This window comes from Aphis gossypii, chromosome X (genome assembly GCF_020184175.1).
Source record: "Aphis gossypii isolate Hap1 chromosome X, ASM2018417v2, whole genome shotgun sequence".
NCBI classification, from domain to species: Eukaryota; Metazoa; Arthropoda; class Insecta; order Hemiptera; family Aphididae; genus Aphis; species Aphis gossypii.
The window spans coordinates 5,018,756-5,043,312 of NC_065533.1; the positions used below are offsets into that span (position 1 = coordinate 5,018,756).

The following is a 24,557-nucleotide window of genomic DNA, read 5'->3' on the forward strand; positions in this document are numbered from 1 at the left end:
GGTCAAACATATGATTCAAATATTTAAGTCGAAGAAATACATTGATCTACATAATAATAAGTCTAAATAATAATACTTATAATAGGTACAGTTTTATTTTCCACTAATGTTTACTTGCACTTGACATTTTTATAATTTTAATTTGATGATTTTTAACCATATTTAATGGTTTTGAGCGTACGAATTTATTTTGAAAAACATTAGTTCTTTTTAATGAATCACTTTTTGTTATTGTTATAATTTCTGTGTATAAACTATAAACTACAATAATAACCTTGCAACGAAAACGACCAATGTGTATATTTTGTTACAGACAGGCTTTGCTTATGATTAATTAAATTACATTTTGGTCTACTAATTATAAGTACTTTAGGTTACCAAATCTAAGTAAATAAGTTATTTTAGGTTTATTTGGTTTGGTGTATTAGTGTATACTTTCAGACACAGTCTTTATAAAGTTAAATATAATATGTACAATATAATAACTAATTATGTAGTAATGTACATTGTACACACATTGTATAAACTGGTCGTGCCTTTCGTCACATAATATAATAAAAGTTTATTTAAAAAACAAAAAAAAGTGTACTGAATCAAATAAAAATGTTTACATAATTATTTATAAAGACAATTATTTAATTAAAAAATATAATAATAATATATGGAACTAGATAGGTACCGATATACTATTTGTATTTATTGTAGGTACGCTAGGCAATTTTTTATTTCTGTATGTCTTTGAGGTGGCCTATACGTACAAGTGAGTTTAGAGAGTTTGATTATTGATAGAATTTCATATTTATGTTTAATTCTACGTTACAATTTAAAATCTAAATTTTTTATTCAAAAACAAAACTCGAATACTCAACAATACTTTAAGTTTTGTTTTTTAGCTATTTGAGTTGTAATGGCAACAATATCTGCATTGTATAAATACTATGTAAACCTCTATTGATATAATATGATGTTCGGCAGAAGAATTTAATTTCGATCAATTGTGATCGGGGCAAAAGTCTTAAACTTTAGTTCAGGGTTCCTATAAGTATCTCTCATTACAATTAAAAAAAGTGTAAATGTGTCATGGCCATTGGTTAAAACCTTTTTTTCACAAGCGTTAATTTAATATTCAAATTGAGTATTGACCGAGACGGTCGTTATGACGTTCATACTGAAAATTATTCTTTCGTATATATTATGACGATTTATACTTAGTCCAAGTATGGTTCTTTTTCGTGCATAATATTTTTTACAAACTATTTTTAGACTTCTGGCGTAAGTTTTAACCTTCTCTAACCTAGACTTTAATTGTTATTGAAGTTAAGAGCATTATCTGCGTTTATTGGTACTTTGGTTTTTAACGATATTTCAATACACTACAACGTGCCTACTTGACTTTAAGCTTGATAATAGGTAAATTCACTCTGATATTAATACTAGGTAGGTAACAGAACAATGTTAGTTTGATCGCAAATTTGCCATAATTTTGCACGTGAGCCAGATAGAGAGTAAACAAATAGTGTGCTGACATCCTCTCAATTATTATTTGGAGATTTAAATTAATATTAATTATCATACACACAAGTACCTATTACTTCATTGAAATATAAATATATATAGATATTGTGTTTATTTGCTAATGCTATTATTATACTTACCATAGATAAAAAAATACACAATTCGTGATACTCGTCTGTAAATAATTGTCTATTATGTACATATTTTGTAGTTAATGCCCAACTTAACACCGTACAATGATGCCATATGGTATATAGGTATACGTAATATTGAGGTTATATATACATATGTATACACGTATACACATACATTTAAACTAAAAATAACGTTGTCGGTGTTGGCCGTCGGACATTACCTATATAGCGTGTCGGTGACGCAGACACATTTAAGGCGATAACATAGGCGCCTTCGTCCTAAAATACTCGGAACAAGCGTAAAAAACGAAGGTTAATTTGCTCTAAATATAATAATATTACAAGTTAACAGTGTATAAATGTGTGTTATGTGTGTGGGTATTGTTTGTACATATTTCGTATTGTCATATCGTCGTGACTTGTATTGAAAAGACGTTGGGTACAATAAAAAAGTGTTTAATTGCTCGATGAAAAAAAAAAATAACTCAAAGATTTCAATGATCTCGTCACACGAGTTGATTATATCCGATTCGGCTATAATTTCGCGCGGATATTTTTTTTTTGAGTATATATTCGAAGGATTTTTTCGTGTTAGTCGTAATAGGTACAATAATTTTGTTACCTAAACAATGTTCAAGATCGAATATTATAAGAATCGCATTTAATAAACTGTGTATACATATTATTTAGACTTTGTTACAAAACACAATTGCAGTTGGCCTTAACAAGTGAAACGAAAAAAATAATATTTAAGATCTCAAATTTAAATCAAATATTATACAATGCCGTTTTATAGCATTTCCAATAATAGACTCATCTATTTTGTCTGGTGAGAGTATAGCCAATCGGGATGCGTGTTAAATTTATGTACGACAAGTATAGGTGTTAATGTTACGCTTGATTTGACAGAAAAATCTGAATAATATGATGTGAAATCGGCATTTTGAAGGCCATTGAGATTGTGTTGGTAAGCAAGGCCCCTTTAAAATCAAAAAAAGGTACCGCGGATACCCGCTCTGCTGTATATTGGTGTCGAGTGGGTTACTTTTATGGGTGTGTTAAATTGGAATTCAATGATATAATATCATTGTACACGAAAAACAACGATTCTGAGCGAAAACGGACTGTCAGCTTAGGTATATATCTAAGTAGGTTTTATGACATATTTTTTTGATATCCATAGCTATTAAAGTCATTTATTATTTTATTTTTATTTGATTATTTTAATAAGTAATTAATAATTATACAATAAACATGAATACTACATTTTATCAACTAATATAACTAAACATTTTGATTACACTTTTCTGTAAATACCATAAAATAATAAAAATTGTAGATACCCACCTATTATCTAATTAATAGATAATATTATATTATAATACCTATAAAAAAAGTTTTAAGTTACCTATAACAAACCAATTAACATTGTTATTTTATTCTTTGAATAAGTAATTTCGTTCAAATTTTAACTCATTTACAAAAAAAAAAAAACTACATCTTTGTAAAATCAATACATTTATCGTTTCACTTGGAACTAAAAATGGAGGAAAAATTGAATTGATATTATTAATGATTAATGGGAAATTACAAGTACATTTTTTACTATTTTCTATTATAAAAACTAGTCTTCATACATGAAAAAAATTTAAAAAATTAAAACACACACTTATTGCTTCGCTCAGAATCTAAGACTTATCAATTATCACCCGAATTAAAATTAAAATTAAGTGTTATTAATATGCGATCATTTATCTTTTAGAAGAAAATTTATAATACTATATCTGTAATAGGTATCTATTATAACTAGTAAACTTTTTTTTCTATATTATACCTATTACAATATTTAAGTAGTTAGGTACACTAAGGTAGAATTTAATTTTATAGATTAAACATATTTAACTACTTACGTGTGTCAAGTATTTTATTTATTAATAACTAATAAGTATGGATATATCTATACTTAAAAAGGATCAAATAATAAATTCATATTAGTCTTGTTTTTTCGACAATCAACTTATTTTTATATAATGGAGTGCTTTGTCTAGGGCAGGAATTACATTTGTATACAATTAAAATGACCTAAAAATGGATTTGTTTATCAAGCATTTATGTGATACCTATGTTGATTTCAGACTTTCAGTGTTGAAGTACTTAAAACACAATTATGAAGCATAATTATTTAATCGTAGACTACAATATGGTTACAATTAATATTTTCTAATTATCAAATCCTATTTTGAGTATTTTCCTGTTTTGATTTTATATCCTTTGCCTACCGTAATTTTTATTATGATCAGATCTCATATTAGAATACACAGGAAATTAAATAGAACCATTAGAACTTGTATGACTAATCTAACTGGCAACTTACAATTATGTATCATATTTTTTAGAGTATTTTTTCAGCTATAAGCCTGTAAATGCTATTTGTAAAGCCAAAAGGTCAATAAATCTATGCGTTAAATATATATTTATTAAAATTAAAACAAGTTTGTAGTTAAGTTCTTAACTTCTAAACAATAATTAGTTATATAATTTTTCAGGTATCTACCTACTTAACTTTTAAGTGAAACCAGTTAAAATTTTTACTTTAAATGAAAGATAAAGACTAAAATTACATTTAAATAGTTACTTACCTCCTAGCCATCTGTCAGTAATGATATGATGATTTTATTATTTTTTGTGGTACCTAATTTTTAAAAATTGGTAAATTTTATATTTTATTGATATAAAAGTATGTTTTTTTTTTTATCTATAACAATATTATAACAATTGCCTATTTGATTAAAGTCGAACAGAAACATTAATTTATTTCAAATGTAGAAAATAAATAGGAAAATAATTTAAAAATAATTACCTACATTTTAATATTTCTTACACCAATTATAAGTAACCTATAACTTATATTTTTATTCATTTTCACTTTTCAGTAATATTACAAGTTTACAAAAGATAGATACACCTATTAAGTATTTATGAGCCATTGTTATTAAAAATGTTATTTTGTCATCAATGTTTTATGTATTTATATTGTATTATTGTGTACAGTGTATACCTACTACTGTTGTGCTGTCCGTGTGCGAGTGCACTTAAGTGTAGATTATTATTCGGTAAAGTTCAGAAATTATTTTTATTGAATGGTAAAAATGTATAATGCCATAATGGTTTGTATATTTCACTTCTGTTATATAAAATATGTAAAATCTATAAATCTGGTTTCTACTCATAAGTCATTTGGTACTTGGACTCAATAAAATATGGACCATATTCTATAAAACAGTGAATTTTATACTTATTCCTTCTGGCCATACCTTCTATAAATAATATAAAAAAAACTTGGTTAGGTTTAACATTTCAGGTTTTATGCGCTTTCCGATTATATTATAAATATTTAACTTAGAAGCTTTTTGTGTATCTCAATTCTCAGTAGTACAGTTCTCAAAGTACATTATTATTTCATACAGTGTATAACAGTACCTATAACTAAACTGATTTAATTGAATAAAATTCTTAGTATTTTATAATACAAAAAACAATTTTTCAAGGCTTAAGAAGTTAGAATAATTGATACCACTATGTAAAAGCACTATTACCTTTGCATAATTAAATATTATACAATAACCGGCTTACCTGTGTCCTGCATATTAATATTATAAATATGTGTTGTAAATGTTTAATCATTCCACAAGGTATGTTCTCCAGTATTTATAATATTTATGCCTCTACATGTGAGCAGCATACTAACTCTACTTATTTTTATAGAAAATACTATAAAAACGATACAATATTAATCATACAAAACATCAACATCTATGCAAAATACACGCAACTTTAATACCTACTCAAAATGACTACCAAAAGTATCTTTGTATCTATTTACATCTTTAAATTCCTATATCCCTTACAGATTAATATTTTGGTTAATTTAAAATCAATGTGTGGCCATCACATGATATCTAAAAAACTTCTATAATGTGTTATAAGTTATAACTACATACTATAAACTATTGAATATGCATTCTATAAATATTTATTATTGATAATAAAATGTAATTATTATACATTAGGACTTAAACTATTTATTCACATATCAACATATTTAAATAAAATGTTTATCCAATTTGGATAATTTAATATGGACTAATGGAAAAATAAATACCAATCCAAAGTTAAAGAAAATATAATTCTTTTGAATCACTTATCATTATTACACTCAGAAAACTAACTATATAATGCCTCATATTAAGAGTATAATACTTGTTAATTATGTTTTTACTAAAATTAAAAATAGCTAATGAAAATAGTAGTAGTAGTAGTAGTGTTTTGCTACTATGAGAGATTTTATAATTATTTAAATATCTAATTTATCAATATTTAACACCCACTTACTCTTATGTATCTTTATACATAAGTGTCTCAATTTTAAACGACAAGGCGCCATGAATCCTTAAATATATTTAAATTAAAATAACATACACAAATATAAACTAATGAATCACATATCTTAAAAAAATAAAAATTTATCATATCTTTGAGTTAACACTTATTTATTATTATAACAGATGTCAGATAACATTAATGTAACTGAATAGATATCATCACGAAACTACTTGTATTGAGTACTTAGAAACTACAATTAAAAGTAATTTCAATTGACACAATTTTTTCATTAAATTGTAAACTGTAATAGTTAAAATAATCATAAATTAGTTGTAAAATTGTAATTTTAAATAGAATATTAAGAAAGATAGAAACAAAATAAATTACAATTATTATTACAAATTATAATGTAGTAATGTATTGATATGAGATCTATAGAAGTTAAGGTTGAGTAGTGTGATCACAATTTTAATACTTTTGTAAATGGTTCAGATACAATAAAACTATTTAGGGCCGTTCTTACAATGTTCGGTTAGTGCCTGATAACACTAACCGGAAGAATTTATCATGAGTTAACAGATAGAATTCTATCAGTTAGTCTTCACCGATACTTAACCGGACATAGTAAGAACGGCCCTAAAACTACAATATATAAAGACAAAAATAACTTATTTTTTGTACTTTTTTTAAGTCTATATACTTTATAATTGTACAATAATATTTTGTTACCATTTATCAGCTTTACAATAAATCACTGAAAGTAAAATAATATTAGCTTATAGTCCTTTATAAGGAATTAGGTAAAAGGTAAATGACAACAAACATTTTGTAAAATAACAGAACTATGAACTTTTTAAAAATTATTCAAAGAAATTTATATTGTGAAAAAAATATTTAATACAAAATAATATAAAAACAGATGAGACTATTGCTAGGAATTTAAGATATTGTTTTTGAATTCCCGTAAAAAAAAAAAAAGATTTTATTTTAAGCTATACTTTGTATATTTTTATTAATTCATTTACAATTTTTAATTTTATTTAATTATTCTTAATTTAATATAATTTATTATTTAAAATTATCCACAATACTTCTTAGGTGGAGGCATAATAGGTATGAAATCAGTAAACTGATCTTGAGCAAATGCATCATTGTCTATTTTACCATATATTTCGGTTTGCATAAGTATTTTCAATTGTAAATCATTCTCAGTATTTTTATCCTTTTTTTTGGCAACAAAACTAAATGACTCCAAATCAGATTTTTTACTCTCGGGTTGTTTTAAAGATCTAATAGTCATATCCCAGTAACTGTTTTGGTCCATTTCTATAGAGTTTTTAAAATTGTGAGAGTTTTTTGAATTTTCACATTTTAAAAATGTTAATATCTGAAATGCAAAAAAGTAACATACATGACAACGTTAAATTACACATAATGTGAAATATAATTAATATTTTATTTTCCTAATTAATAGTAAAATTCATATACTCACAAAATCTTGTTGTACATGCTTCTTTAATGTAATAATATCTTCTTTCTGCTTTTGCGCTTTTAAAAGTAATTCATCAAATGTCTGTTTCTAAACCATAAACAGTATATTAAAAATTATTGCACCATAATTGGTTATTTTTATATAAGAAATTTATCATTTATGCAAAATTAACACTATGATTTTAAAAGCACTCAGCAATTTATAAATGAGGATTTTCACCCTTGGACAACAAATAAAATTGGAATTATTATTGTAATCCTTAATTCTATATTTTTTTTCGTTACAGTAGAAAAGTATACCAATATTATAGAATAATACCATTATAAAAAGACCTTTTAAAATGTGAGGTCTTGACTTGAATGGCCACTCTCTGTACTGCCTTTTATGTATTAAACACCTCAATAATTGTTTGTGAATAATACATCAGTAGTTAAGAAAGAAAAATAAACTTGAGATTAAAAAAATTACAAATTACAATAAAACTATTTGAGAAATTTTTGATTTCCTTTCCCTTTTTACTAAAATATTATTAATGGATATTATTGGATAAAAGAGGAAAATTTCTACCTTTTTACCATCCTTTCCGTTAAACAAAGTGAAATAAAAGAAAATTTTATGTTTAAATTCATACTTAATTGATTAACTATTTTAGTTTATAGTTAATATGATTAAATAATTCTATTCTATATTCTATTTTAAGTAAAAATGTATTCCCACAGATAACAGTTTTTATCAGTGGTGGTCTATCAAGCTTGTTCGCTGCCCACACTGAGTTTACATTTCATGTACGTTGCATAGAGTTTTTAATTGTAACGAGTTTCTCTTTAAAGAGTTTTCATTGTAAAATATACAGTGAGTAATGAGTATATATATATATATATATATACTTATATATATACATACTACATATATTAAATCAAAATTGGCTCAATAATATTAAATTAATAAATCTTTAATCTTAAAAATATACTCTAATATGTTAAAAGCTTCATGAACCTAATATATTTATAAAAATGATAGTGTCTTTAATATAACAAATAATCATGAAACTATAAAACTGCTACAGGTCAAGCGTTAATTTTAAATAGTATAAATAGGTAATGCTGTAATAATTAGTATGATTTTTGGGATCTGTAAAATGATGTAAATATTCATGCATCAAAAGGTAAAATATACCAGTCTGTTAAGATACAGACTATAATTATCAAAATGAATTGATGATTAAAAATAACACGTAATCAGATAATATAAATTTAAATAACATTTGTATGTAATAATGGTAATCAGTAAAACATAATACTAGTTTTAACTTACATGAAGCAAACCAGAAGTGGCACTAATATCTTTACTCAAGTAATAATCACATCTAATTTCTTCAAATGATACATCAATCAGGTTTAAACTTTTAATTGGTTGAATAGGAAATTCATGTCCAATAGGGTGGAAACACGTGAATGGCCAAATATTGCTCATTGACATTTGTCTTACATGATTTTGGTAAGTCTTACTGAAAAAATTTTCATGATATGATACTTAATATTTTGCTTGTAAAAAAAAAAATTAATTATTAAAACACCTCACTAAAAAACTATTATATTAAAATACATGACCCTACATTCATCGGTCAAAAAATGATGGAAAAGGCAACTGTGACAATTTTATGATTATTTTATTTTAATAAAATTAGAAATTGTTATAACTTTGTAATAAAATATTGTATAATAATTAAACTTTAGTTAAAAAGTTAGAAAACTTAATTAATTTGTGCCTTTTCTTTTCTCTAGTATATACATAAATAAAACGCACCAAAGTGACAGACTAATCTAAAAATGAAGAAAAACTTTGGAAAAAAAATAATAATAAAAATGAAGTTCAACTGTGCTGTCAAAAACGTGGTATGTAAAAGAGGTCTATTGTTTAATATATATATAATATATACAGCTTTGAATTTAGAATATTTATTTTTTATTTGAAATTAAATAATACTTACATTTCATTTTCATAATACTTTAACATTTTATCTGTATCGTTTGAATGATGGGCCCCATGGTTTTGACTATCTGAATTTGTATTACTAAAAAGATTCAATAATACAAATAGTATTAATCATAAAATAATTAAATTTTATTGATAATTATAATATATATATGTATTGAGTCCATAGGCGTAATTTGTCGAGGGCGAATGGGGGCAACTGATAATGACCAACTTAAATATAATATTACATACATAGTTAATTGCAAGTTGTTCTAAGGCGAATAGCACACTAGTACCTAATATATAATATGTTCATTTGCTACAAAAATTATTTTTGTCCCCATGTGAAAAGAGTCCAAATTACGCTTATGATTGAGTCTATGATGTATAACATGGAATAACTAAATACATTTATATTTAAATATTTTAAATTTGAATACCGATTTGAACTGGCATGAGCTTTGTTTGTATCATAATTATAATTTCTATTCCCACTGTTGTCTTCTTTGTAAATATTTACACTGTGCTGTCTTTGAGCTTGATTTCCATAATGATTACTGGAATCGTAATATTCTTTGTGATCATTTTTTTGATTAAAATAACCAACATTTCTTTGATTATGATAATCATCATTTCTTTTATTATAATAATCATCCCTGTTGTTATAATCTTTTTTATAATTGTAGTTGGTATTTTTACTTCCAGATTCATAGCTATTTTGTTCATACTCATAATCATCATAATCTCTACTAGGATTATTAGACTCAAAATAATTTTTGCTCGCATTCCCTAAAAATTAAACATGTGTAAACAATACAGTGAGTTCCGCTTAATATGATCACTAGTTTATAGAATCAACCGTTTATTAGAATCAAAAATGAAAATCCCAAACCAAATTGTATGTGTAATGTTGTAAATGCTTTATAGAATCAAAATTACCTGCACCAAAGTGATCACATTAAGCGGAACTCACTATATTAAGAATAAAGTAGGTAATAAAATACAATAAAATATAGATAAGTACAATTTCCAACCAGTCGATAATGCGCACAAAGTTTTTTAGGGTTTTTATCAGAAAAATGCCTCAGATTTTAGATATTTACTCACTATTACTCCTTGATGCGTTTACATGGTTTGAACGCTGTGGTTGATCATGCAAGAACCGACAGGACGAGCCATAGTAACAATTTCCTTGCAAATAGAATTTGCATCGCGTTGTAGACATGTTTATCACAAAAGTCCAAAATAATTTATGAAATCAACAACAGAGTTTATACGGATCAAACGTTGTATTTCATATTACATTTAAGGGAAAAAATAGAAAAACCATAATAATTGCTATTAAGCTAGGAGACGACTGTTATCATTTTAAAACTAACGATCGTTTGATAACGATTGTCGGCAATATGATACGACGGTCTCGCCGATAAGGCAATACGTATCGTACTATATTCGCAAATTAGGTTTTTTTCTTGAACAATTCATTTTGTTTCGTAGATTGTCCGATCACAGATTATGAAAATTCCATTTTCACAGTAAGGACGTACTTAAGGAGAGGGGCTAACGGGCTTAAGCCTCCCCTCATATGATTGATTCTGTAGGTAACATTTTTATAATTTTATTAGATATTTTTATACAATTATTGAATTATCATGTGGAAAAAATGGAAATTTAAGCTTATTTATAAAAATACTATGCACAGAAATTTTACCGTCGCGATTTTGTTAATTTAAACCACAAGTATATAATATTTATATATATATATATTATGTGTAGACATGGAATATTACAGACGAAACAGGAAACGCCTAACGATAACACTTTAATCGATTAAATTTAGTTTATCGCAGCTCTGCATCCTACCGATATCAATTATCATTGTACAGTGGTCACCGCTTAAAGTGTTCACTGGTTATAAGAATCAGTCGCTTATAGCAGTGGCGTATTTACGGGGGGGGGGGGGGATATGGGGGATAGATCTCCCCTTGGTCGTTTTTTTACTCTTAAGTTTAATAATGATGGTAAGTGTACCTTCCCCCCGCCGTCGAGGAAATTATGTTTTCCAACGTATATCCCCCCCTGGACAAAATCCTAAATACGCCACTGGCCTATAGTGATCAAAAATCCCAGGAACGGAACAAACAACCGTTATACGTGCATTTTTCGTCGCTTACAGTGTTCAGGTTTTCGGTTATTGTGATCTGAAACATAAAATATAAATAAGTAATTATGTACAGTAACATTAGGTACCTTGTGTACAGGAAAAACGAATACGAATGACAATTATCTTTATCGTGAACTTTAATCGAGTTAATCTTATCTAATGTAACCCACGTATTGAGCGATACTTCATATCGTACATTTTTCATACATTTTTTGAAAAAAATCTAAGTTTGTTAAATCACGTATGTATATACTATTTTTACATGTTACAAAAGTATATTTATTGTTGTGTACGAAGTAAAGTGTTTAAAATATTATTAAAAATATTAAGATATAATAAATACAAAATAATAATAAATATAATTTTAATATTTAATTATTTTTACGTTTATACTCTTGAACGAATGTGATCATTATAAGCGGCGACTACTGTATTAGCAAATTCAAGTTACGTTTTATAACTTGTTAAATTTAATAGGTACCTATTGAGTATAGACAGTATATTAAACGGAAAAATAATGTACTACATTGACAGTGTTCTGTTTATGATAGTAGTTAAATAGTAAATAGACTCAAGAGCAATATAAAAAAAAAATGGTCGACTAATTTTGACGAAATTTTTAGAGATTGTTCTCAGAGTTATCAGAGTGTAGTTTAAATCGTATTATAAATTATAAAATATACCAATTATTCCATCTAGGCGGATTGTCCGTTTTGGTCGAGTTAGTTCATGAAGCGAAGTAGGTATTCCGATTTCTGATTTGCTCGTCAATTAAAGTACCTACTTATATTGAAGGTGAGTTGCATCGATGTGGTGTCTTATTTTATGTTTATTCATTTTTTTCTCGGGCGAAGTTATTAGGTATACGTCTAGTTAATTTAATTAATACGTGTGTACCTTCTATAATATTTGATTTGTGAAATACCTAATTAATTACTTAGTTTATCAAAACAAAAATTAAAAACCTACTTATTTACTGTGGTCTGTGGGTCCAGATTTGTGTTTTAAATTTCTTATTATATAATTATAGCGTACTGACATCGGCATATTGCCGTAGTATATTTTTAGATATTTTATAGCATGATAAATATAACGTGTTATAGTTTCTAGAAGACTAGGCAATTAGCTGGGATTTGAGTATTTAATTAATGATAAAGATTTAACTTACTCATATTTGTTATTAATGTTACGATTTAAAATGGTGCTACAGTTTCCTACCTCATCACCGAAAACGATAATATTGTATTACCTGTTAGGTACCGACCATAGTATACAGTTACTTATATTATTAATTACTATCGTCTATCAAAAGTCACCAGCATCATTCATCACTGTAAAATGTAATTATTTAATAATGTGAATTGTCAACTAGTAACTATTTTTTAAAGAGCATATATTTTTAATTTTTATTTATGTTAGGTATATAAAATATAATAATTATTTTTTCTTCAATAATTTTGTCTGTTTTTTTTTTATGTAGCTTTTTCCATATTTTCTTTGATGCCTTTGTGGTGGATCGACGATATCACTTTTTAATAATCGTTTACTAAATTGAGGTTCAACGATTTCCAAAAGCAAATATTCTTCATAAAATAAAACAATAATTACTTCATAGTTCATACTATAATTGTATTATTAGTATGTTTATGTTTCATGTTTTAAGTACTAATGAATGGTATAAAACATGTTATTGAGAGTAGACATATTATAATTTTCATCAAATGTGTTCAATCAATATTTGGTAGAAATAAAACTGGAATAAAATAGGTTATCTATTGTTTATTTATACTTAATATTTATAATGTTAAGTATGGTTCCATTTTTGTTTTCCAAAAAGTTTCGCTGTATTATATCTTTTCTAATTTGGTCCATTTTGGGGTGAAAATAAAAAAGTAACACGAGTTTCACCTTGTTATTATGTTCTTAAACACTAAATATAATTTTAAAATAGTGTAGAGACCTATTTACGTATAGTGATAATATAATTAACGCATAGTAATTACTAATAATCAGTACATCCGGATGGACACATGTTAGGATTTCATGTATTACAGTTGTGCAAAACGTTTTTGCACAAGTAGCACAAGTAGCACAAGTATGTAATGTGAATATCAACTGTTAAAATTATAACATCATTTTAGATATAATAGGATGATGTAGAAAAATTGTAAACAGATAGTCTTATTACAAGTGTGAGACTTGGACCTCATCAATGTTAAATCGACGTGTGTTCATTTTAAATTAAACTTATTAACTAACAGTCTTGTTATTTTTTTATAAGTTACCTTTAATTCTTACCAAAACTCGTAAAACTCGCTGTAAGGGTCTGTAACCCTTTCGGGGCCTTCCCTTAAATATAGTATTGTTGTGGTGTTGTGTACGACCTACAAATGAGGTCTGGAAACGCCTACGATTAATAACTTCCAGCGTTTAGTATAGTTGATGGTTTTCAAAATGAGTTCTAACTTATTTATATTTCTATAGTTAGATTTATTTTTATGTAGGTATTGTATTGAATTGATAAATAAATATATTTTTAATGTAAATAGTTTAGGCATAATTTACCTATAGTCTATAGAGTATAGACTATAGTAGATATAGACTCTATACAATAAAAAATATTTATCATATAAATTAAGCTTAATTTATGGAGTAAGTATAAATTCATATTAATTTAAAACCTTTAAAGATAAATACTAAAAATAAAAAACTCATTATAATATCCACTAGATAAATAAATAATTCAGTATAGTTTAAATCAAATTAGCCTCTAATAGACAGGGCCGTCCTCAACCACAATCCATTGGTGGGTGGTTGACATACTAATTTTCCGACTTTCTCGCTTTGCTCAAGTATTTTTTCTATTATATTACTTTATACTAGTACCTGGATGAACCCGAGCTCCTAACAACGAATCCTCATTTCACAAATACATGTGCTCCTCAACCAATAAGTTTTAGTTGCTCATGTGAGATAAAAATATTAAGTAACGATTTATCATACGTTTAAAACACTTCCATTTACTCAGATAAAAAAAATTTAATACTATATCAGTTTTAAACAAAATGTTTTTATTAATACAAACAATATATTATAATATTTTTTGTACAAAAACATAATATACAAAATATTATTTTATATAAATAATGTGACCTATGAAAAATAATTTAAGGCGATTGCAAACGTCCGTTATTTCAATAAAATTATACCAATCTTTTGTCAATCATACCGAAGGACCTAGTAATACTAGATTATACTTTTGAAAACTGTTCGATACTTGAGATCAATCAGTCCACTTTTTTAAATTTCGTTCCTCAACTCCTATAAATTTGGCTTGAATATTTAAAAATATATAAAATTTTAATTAATGATTATTTCGTATTGAGATTTAAAAACTTAAAATGTGGACTGATCAATTTTAAGTATATATATATTAACTATTTTAAATTAGTTTTCAGAAATTTAATTGCTTTTTTAGGTTCGTTGCTACTTTCTAGGATTGACAAAAAGTACATACAAATTAGCATACTTAATTTTCTAGTCTGGTGCGCGTTGTCGTTAGCGAGACAATTTAATAACATAATATAAATATCAATACTACCTAAATTAAAAAAAAAAAAAAACAAAACACTTATACGTAAAAACTATTAAAATTAATAAATTAATATTAATATTGAAAAATATATTTTACACATTTTATAGTATTATATACACGTTATAAGTATTTATTATATTATATTATATATATATTGCGATATTTATGTCACTTAAAACGATTCTTAATTGATTTAGGTAGGTATATATAGAATATTAGATTAATATTATTTGGTTACAGAAATTTTGTGAAAATTTCGAATCAATCGAATCATTTTGAAGGATACACGTGTGAGTGCATGACGTCACTGTGATGACCGGCCAACTCAAAACGGTTTTCAAGGGGTTTGAGTTAAAAAAACATGATTACATTTTGTTACATAATGGTTACATAATATTGTGAAATTTTGGTGTAAAAATTCACAACTTGGGGTGCTGGAGTGACAGAGCTGTCGTCGTTGTCGTTTTATACAAATATTTTTTTAACATAATAAAAATAAAATAAAAATATTGACTATACCGAATTGCCGAGAACTTTGTCAAAGTATCAAATTTGCCGACTAAATATTGAAAAATCGAGAGTGGGTGGTTAGATGTCCCCACGCCTCCCTACAAGGACGGCCCTGCTGTCTAATATAATACTACATAATATATAACACTTATATAATACCTAGATAATAAAAATTAATATGAAGTGAAACATCATCCAAACAAGTGTTTGATGATTTATGTTACAATTATAAAAATCTGAGTTTGATAAAAAATGTGAACAGGTGTTTATAAAAAGTGGATATTACTTGAAAGTTCATAGTTCAGATAATAGTTTTTTTAATAATTTTTCTTGTTCAGCTAATTCCATCATGAGTTTCCGATGATTTTCCAAGTCGATTTGTCTTTGTTTTTCCTAAACGGTAAAATAATTTATTATCTATACTAATTAAATTAAATTAAACATGTATGTTAAAATAGATTATGAATATTTATCTAACGGAGTAAAAACTTAAAATTTTGAATAATTGAGTAACTGAATTTTAACCATCCCACTCGGTAAAAAATGTGTGTATAATAGAAACGCATCAAACGGAGTATAGTACGTCACAACATGTCTAATTTCATAAAAAGAAACCAGTAATTAATTTTTTTATAGGTTTAATATTGTGTAATTAACGCATTAAAAGTTAAAAATATAGGTAACCTATATAGGTATTATGCACTGCCACGTGATACATAGCTATTAGTTATAATAGGTATTATGTAATTAATAGTATATAATTTTGAACACTTACGTGTATTTCTTTGCTGGCCTTAATTTGGTCGTTTAGGTCTTTTCTAAACTGAGATTTGTATTTTACTTGATTTTCTAACTGTCGTTTTTCCTCTTTTAAATAGTCTTCGTATTCTTTTTTTGCCTGAATAAACATTTCACGTTTCAATACTTTTTGCTCTTCTAAAAGCGCCTTACGTGCTCTTAATTGATCCATTAAAACATCATTACCTTCCTACAGTAATAATAATATTGTAATGCCTACACATGTACTTTGAATAAACTTCGCGATGTTCATACCTTCATACGCTTTCGCCGTGCTTCAACACTTTGACGTTCGATAGATACTTTAAGCTCTTCAATTTCGTTTATTTGTTTCATAATTGTTTTTGATATTTCATCATTTTGCCTTTTACGTTCTTCTTTAATAATTGCTTGATGTTCTTTAAACAAGTCGTTTTCACGTTTTAACTGAAGCTATAATATTTTAAAAATGTATTCAATTAGTATTATAAAAATTGAGACCTAAATTGATGTGTACCTTTGCTTCAATTTCATCTGCTGAATCATCCTTTAAATTTTGTCTCATTGTAAGCTGGAATGTTTCATCAAACGTTGATTTTGCTTCGTTCATTTTTGCAAACAAAGTCGCTCTTTCTTTAGTGAATAGTGCTATTTCATTTTTTGTCTGCAATTGTTTCCTTTTACGTTCCAACTTTTCTATAATAAAATAAAAAGTAGGTACATGTATCCAAGATATAATATCTAAATAATTATCTGCATCTTTTAACTTTATTTATTTATTAAAAAACAAATAAATACCTATATCTTATAAAAAAAAATTGTATTTCTTAATATAAATAAAAGATACTTATTAAGATTAAATCATTACAATATTAGTTAAGTTTATTTTTATTTATGATTAATGAGTATATATCTATATAATACCTATGTAGATGGTCAGTTGAATAATATTTAATGTTTATTTCATATTTACCTATATTGAACCTATATTTTTATTTTATTTTGTTCAAGCATGACGTATTGTACACGTCTTATAAATTTTATTATTTATTAATTTAATTTTAAATTATTAAAAACAATCTGTTTTTTTTTAATGTATTTAAATAGTATCTCAGTATCTGTATCTAGATAGTTGATAATAATTGAAAATATTTTATTATAAAATTGCTAAAATATAAACCTAATAATAGTTTGTAATAATATTTATTGAATAGGTCCTTACCAAATTCTTCTTCTTCGTTCAACTTTTCATTTAATTTCTTGATTTCTTTGCGTTCAATCTCTTTTAATACTTTTTGTTGTTCTAGTATCTTTTCTTTTTCTTCTACTTGTTCAAATAATTCCTTTCGAAACTGTAGTTTTTTCTCTAAAATTTTACGCTTTTCTTCTTCTCTTTCAAGAGCCTAAATAATATCTAATATTTAATGCTGTAGGAATATTGTAGAAGTGTAGATAATAGTGTTAATTGTTTACATTTTTTTATTTTTATTAAAAACAAAATTTATATATTTATAATTTATATTTATACGTCGAAAATAGTGAATTAGATGAGATTTGAATGATGAGAAGGGGAAGCTCTATAGGCGGCTTTCAATACTTTTAACCTAAAACACTATTATATAAGTTTTTACCATATTATTAATTTAAAGAAAATAACATTTTTAACCTATCTGTAGTACTGATATGCTACAGACAGTCCTAAGCCTGTACAAAAATGGGAAGAAAAATGAAGTATAGAATATGTAATAAGTAATATTAAATAATATGACGTATATAGAACCTCTATATATTGTATAATATATACAATTTTTTTTGTATAATATAAATAATATTAAAAATTGTATTGTATATCGATGTATATAATATAATATATATAAATATATTCATTGGTTATAAGCGTATTAAGATCCAGATATCAGATATAAATCATTTATTGTTGTAATAGAAATATTTAGTCATTGTTTTATATTTTTTGTGATAACTTTAAATTGATAACTATAAAAACGGCTGCGGCGTATTAATGAAACGATTTATATTAATATATTATATAGATAAAATTTTAATTTGTGTTATTAATCAAAATACATTAAAAATACGATATTTTAGGAATAAAATTTGTCTAAATTTAACGTTATAATATTTCTTTTCAAAAAATTAGTAATGTCATAGATTATAATAAATAGGTAATAATAGGTACTAATATTCATAATCAATGGTAATGTTCACATCACTAATAATGCATATAAAAACATAAAACCTTCGTAATATTTCGTAAAATTACTTACTTTAGCTTTAATTAAAAAAAATAAAGCTGACATAGCTTAATATCTAAAATTAACTTTAGGTTACCGTATAGGTACCAAATACTGCAATTTTTAATAGGATGTGCTATACACTTTAAGCGCGTATACAAAAAAACTATTTTTTTATTCGAGGGGGGAAAGTTGAACATTTGTGTACGCGTTCATTAATTGTTCTTCCAACTTTGAAAATCGGTCAAATTTATTTATAATACATATAAAAAGATTACATTTACCTGCTTTTTAAATAATTCTGCATTTTCAATATTAGCCAGTTCTCTCTGTTTAATTTTTTGTTCTTTAAGGAGTTTATAATTTTCTTCAATAATCTTATAATTTATAGTTGCTATTTGGTTTTTACGTTTAGTTACTGCAGCAAATCTCAATTCTTCAGAGTTTTCTCTAAAATAATAATTTAAAATATTTAATAGTTTATTTAATACATTTTTGTTTAATTTTATGCTAACATAAACTTTTGTAGACGTTTTTCTTCCAATAATTTACGTTCTTCTTCGTCACTTTTTTCCTTAAGCGCTCTTGCCTTTTCTTCTAAATCTTCTTTGACAATTTCCGGTTTTTTTGGTTCTTCTTCTTCTAATTTTAATTCCGGCCTAGTGTTACAATATTTAAGTAATTATGAATGTATTATTCAAGTTGTAAACAAATTTCTTACTTTGGACATGGTTCTTCTTTAAATAAATGTTCATTGGCTTTCATTCCACATTCAACCATCCTTTTTATTTGGTTGTATAAACATTTTTTATCTGACACGTCAATCAATTCTTTATGCTGAGCTTCTCTTAGTATATTTTTGAAATTATTTTCATTTTCTACTCTTGACCTTTCTGTGCGGAATCGTTCTATGTCACGAAGTCGAATTTTGTAATTAGACCCCGGTTGCTTAGCTAACTAATATTCAAATCAGTTTATCAAACCGATGTTATAATAACATTTTATAATAAAAAGTATTGGTATACTTACAAACCCGTACTCATATGCTTGAGGTCCTCGAAATGGCGTTGGTATAGAAACGCCTTCTTTAGACGGTGGAACAGGTTTCGTTGGTTTTCCTCCGTAAATCATTTTAGTATATTATTAGTAAATTTTTAATTGAAAATATAAGTCATATCTAATATGTTATAACTTTTCTGATTTAATACTTATAAACTACAATTCAATTGTTTGTTAGATAAATGAACTGTTACCATAGTTGTTAACCAAGCCATCTAGATATAACAATAAAACCTTCTGCGATTCGTCACGCAAATACGTGCTTTGTCCCGTGCGTTAACTCCAAAACACCCCTTTATTATTGTAGTCTAAGTCAATAAAAATCTTAAAATATTATTATTTATTAATATTATATTCTATATCGTTACTATAAAAATGTATATTATTTTATATTTTAAGGCAAGAAGCTCAGAATATTTTTATCTATATTTAAGAAATAGATTAAGACTTCATAATTGATAATTTGCATTTTAAATTTATTTAAAGCACTATATCAGTAATCGTGTCTGCCTTTTAAAATATTTTATGTTTTCAGTTTATTTTTTAGGTATACTGACTATCGAATTCTTAAATTGCATAATTAGCCTTGATACTTTTTAAAATATTACCATTATTATTTTTTTTTTTAAATTAGGATTTAGTATTAATGTTCTTATTTCTATTGACTCACAGCAAAAAATATTTTCAATTACTTGATTATAATTTATAATTCATCTTTATTATTAAATTTCAGAGGCTATATGTTTATTCCTATTTATTGTGTAAAAAATTATACTTAGTGCCTACCTAACGTAATCTAATTAAATTTATTTTAAAAATTTCTATACCTCATTTTAAAATTGATTATAATTCGTAGGTATATTAATTATAATATCTTTAATAATATGCCTATCATTTATCGTATTATTTTTATTTAATATTACAAATTTACAGATGTGAACGTGTGATGCATTTTAAGTTTATAACATATATTGCTTGTTTTTTAGGTGGAAGAAGATAAGTAGTATTTTTTCGCGTAAAACCGTATTTCGATGTATAATTTTATTTTAATGCGACAATAATGGTTTATTTTGACATAGAATCACTTTTAAAATACTTTTAATTATTATTTAAATATTAAATTTAAGATTTAAAATTTTAATACTCTTTTATATTTCTATTAAAATTGCCTATATCAAACCCCTTAGAAAGGATTATGGTTGTTTAACTTGATGAGTGAATAAATTTTCAACAAACAACGTTAAATTGTAAGTCAATTGTCATCACATGCTAAATTTAATTCGAACACGGGAAACAAATTAATTTATAGCTAAGTTATTTGCTTAACAGATAATATCAAATAATAATTTTTTTTTAATTACTACTCGGTTAATTGTGATCTTGGTTTTACAAATTTTAATTTTTTTAATTAATTGATTAATTCCAAATTATTCTACAATGAGGTGGTGTAGATAACTATAATATATTATTATCTACTTACTTAAATTATTTATTTACTTTCTTTTAAACATAACCACTGTCTATGATATAATTTAACAAAAAAATATTAACTCATTTTAAGTATTAAATATATAAATACAAATTATACATTTATATAAAAATTATTTTAACTTTACATAACTTTTATCTTTTTCAATCAAATAAAAAAGCTATGTTTAAAGTGGATAGTTAATTAAGTTAAATGTAGAGTTACGTATGTAACTTGTTAATAGGCAAAGACTTATAGAAAATCTAGGTACATTACCTCATATGAAATATAAATATGTTTTGTTACTTTAACTAGTCTAAATGTAATTTAACTATTTCATCTAATACTTTATGTTTAGAAGTTTTGAATAACGATGTAATTTTAATTTCACATAAAAATAATGAAATGCTTTCTCATAATATACTCCAATTGATTACGTAAATACAATAGCTAATTTTTATATTTTTAATTTTGCAGCGCATCTCAGTTATACAGTTACCATAACTATAAAAAAATAAGAATCTATATAAGAGCAAAAATGTAGATTGTTTTTGTTCTTAATTTCTGTACCTAAGCCTAAATATTTATTCACGAAGTTCCGATTTAAAAATGTATGAGTAATAAAATATAATAATACTAATAATACTCACGGAAGAGAAATATTATTGACCATGGTTGATGGTGTTGGAATTTAAGACGAGGTGTGAACTATAAAGTGGATTATTGGATTAGTCCAATGGTTCTATTATAATTTATTACTCGAATAATCAAATATTTTTTCCAGTTAAACTGATCTCTTGCTAACCTGAGTATTAATCAGTTAGTCTGGGAGGACACGATTCAAAGAAATATGTAGAGAAGTGGCAGATGTATGTATTTATATTGATTTTTACTTAAGTTTTATTGCAGTAACAATTTATTATTAAAAAGGCCAAAGCAGCAATAGAAAGTTATTATATACTTATGACAAGTTGTTATAATTATAAAGTTATAAACACTTATAACAACGAAATATAATTATTACATTTAAGTATTTACATAGGTAGCTTTATAATTAATATATATATATAAAGCAATAAATGTAAGACATAAATAATTAACATATAAACATGTATTACTTATAACTTAAAGGCTAATACTATAATATTTGTACTATAAATCGTTAAAATGATATAGAGAGTTAAAAAAATTGATTTTATGTTGGTGCACTTACAGAATAAATAATTAAAAACAAAAAACACTTCTGAAATAAAATGACGTTAGTAACGTTTTAGATGCGTAAATGTTTTTATCGGAAGTTGCATAAACACTTGCTAATTATTTTAAATTTGTGTAAGAAATTAATTAAAATATTTTAATTTCGCAAAGAATATTTTTAAATGACGTTAATTTCTATAAGTACATACTTATACTAATATACAAAATCAATAATAACCTCTCTAAATACCTATATGATTCACAACAATATTACAACATTAAAATATAATAGGTAATTAATTAAAAATTATAATACACATAGCATCAGCTACTTACGTATTAAATGTAATACTACATTCAATATTTTTAAAACTAGGTATTACAAATATAAATATTAAATTATTTTTTGCTAAAAACCGATCGTACTTTCTAGTCTATTCTAATATTTCTAAGCTTCCTATAATAAAAATATACGTGCCTGTTTGTTTTTATACAAAGTAAGTTAGTTAGTATATTGTGGTAAGTTCATAATATTTTTCTTTTTATCTTTATTTTCTTGTATAATAGAAAATACTATATAATATATATAATAGTTTGTACTCAATTTTGATTAATTATTTATTAATTGCCTTTACATAGCTTTATGTACATATATAGTACATTTATATAACCTATAACTAATGTTGTCTACCTTATACAATCATACTTTATTTTACATGTTTACCCTTACTTACTGGTTACCATCGAGTTTGAATAATAATGATAAATTAATACATAATTATATGATCGTAACAATCATATTAATAAATTATAATAAAATTCGAAACGTTTTAATTGAGTGAGTACATACTGGTATAAAATTAATTTTTTAAAACTTTTAATAGGTAAACAAAGAAAAATGTCGTACATTGACAAGTATGATAAAAGTTTTAAAATGTTTTTTCTTTTGTATAGAGTTGATTGTTTATGGTACCTAACTACATTGCAATATTAATAGTATCACTTTGACGTATAAGATGTACAATTAAGTACCTATTCAGACTGGTTTACACAGTCGCCGGGCCTATAGACAACTTTTATTTTGACACTCTTAGTCAAATTGTTTTGTTATCCATTAGTTATGAGTTTATGACTCACGAGAAACTTTTTATTAGTTTGTTGTTTTTTTTTTTTTTAAGTAGGTAACACAAATATTTCGGTCAAACATCAATGAACTGACTAGTGACTCAAAATTTTTTAAGTGCCTAAATTATTTTATAATAATTAGGCACGGGAAATCATTACAAGAATACGTCATTTGGTAAATAATAATCAATGAATATTCCTAAATTATTTTTATCATTAAGTTTTCACTATTTACAATTTACATAAATAAATTGGCTAAAAAGAAAATAATTATGAGTTTATAATATAGGATTTTTATAGACTACCTATAAACTATAATTGTTAAAAAAAAAAAAAAAAAAAAAAAAAAACATTAATTACCTACTTATCACAATTTACAGTATTTATTAATTATACTATATCTATAAAAATGTATTACAGTTTGCAAATATGTTTAATAATAGTATAATATTGTATCGTAAATCGTAATATTCTTATAGGTTAGTGGTTACATTATATTAGTATAATATGTTGTTTAATAGGTGGTTTATATCAATGATACTCGGCGTTAAGTCTGCCAATGCATATATTATTCGTATTATTATATTAAAAATGAATATCCCTTACATTATATTATAGGTATTTATATCACAACACGACTTTTACCAGTTTTACCTAAACTTTATAACAGAGATTTTATAGATTCTTGAAATTATATAGTCTTCTAAATTCATTTTTTTTTTATTACACGCTTTCCAAATAATTTGTAAAAGTCATACAAAATGTAATTTATTTAAATGTATATATATATTACACAGTATAAAGTATAATATATAGTATGCATTTGGTAGTTAATTTTTAATAGTATTTGAATTTTAAACGAGAATAGTAGCAGACAACAATATTATGAGTTATACCCCTGACTATACC

General features: G+C 25.1%; 2 protein-coding genes across 2 annotated transcripts; both read right to left on the reverse strand.

Annotated features, from left to right (window-relative positions):
* Positions 1-6,882: 6,882 nt before the first annotated feature.
* On the reverse strand, positions 6,883-11,114 carry LOC114130069 (putative uncharacterized protein DDB_G0282133). Its single transcript, XM_027994962.2, has 6 exons — positions 10,609-11,114; positions 9,942-10,290; positions 9,515-9,598; positions 8,839-9,031; positions 7,525-7,611; positions 6,883-7,419 (listed from the first exon to the last, which is right to left on the reverse strand). The coding sequence occupies exons 1-6, from the start codon at positions 10,724-10,726 to the stop codon at positions 7,111-7,113; spliced, it is 1,140 nt and encodes a 379-aa protein (XP_027850763.2). The 5' UTR covers positions 10,727-11,114; the 3' UTR covers positions 6,883-7,110.
* Positions 11,115-14,715: 3,601 nt separating this feature from the next.
* Positions 14,716-20,178, reverse strand: LOC114130066 (golgin subfamily A member 6-like protein 6). Its single transcript, XM_027994957.2, has 9 exons — positions 19,829-20,178; positions 19,521-19,756; positions 19,315-19,458; positions 19,084-19,249; positions 17,770-17,950; positions 17,065-17,243; positions 16,824-17,000; positions 16,546-16,758; positions 14,716-16,163 (listed from the first exon to the last, which is right to left on the reverse strand). Exons 1-9 carry the CDS (start codon positions 19,928-19,930, stop codon positions 16,065-16,067), a joined length of 1,497 nt encoding a protein of 498 aa, XP_027850758.2. The 5' UTR covers positions 19,931-20,178; the 3' UTR covers positions 14,716-16,064.
* Positions 20,179-24,557: the final 4,379 nt, after the last annotated feature.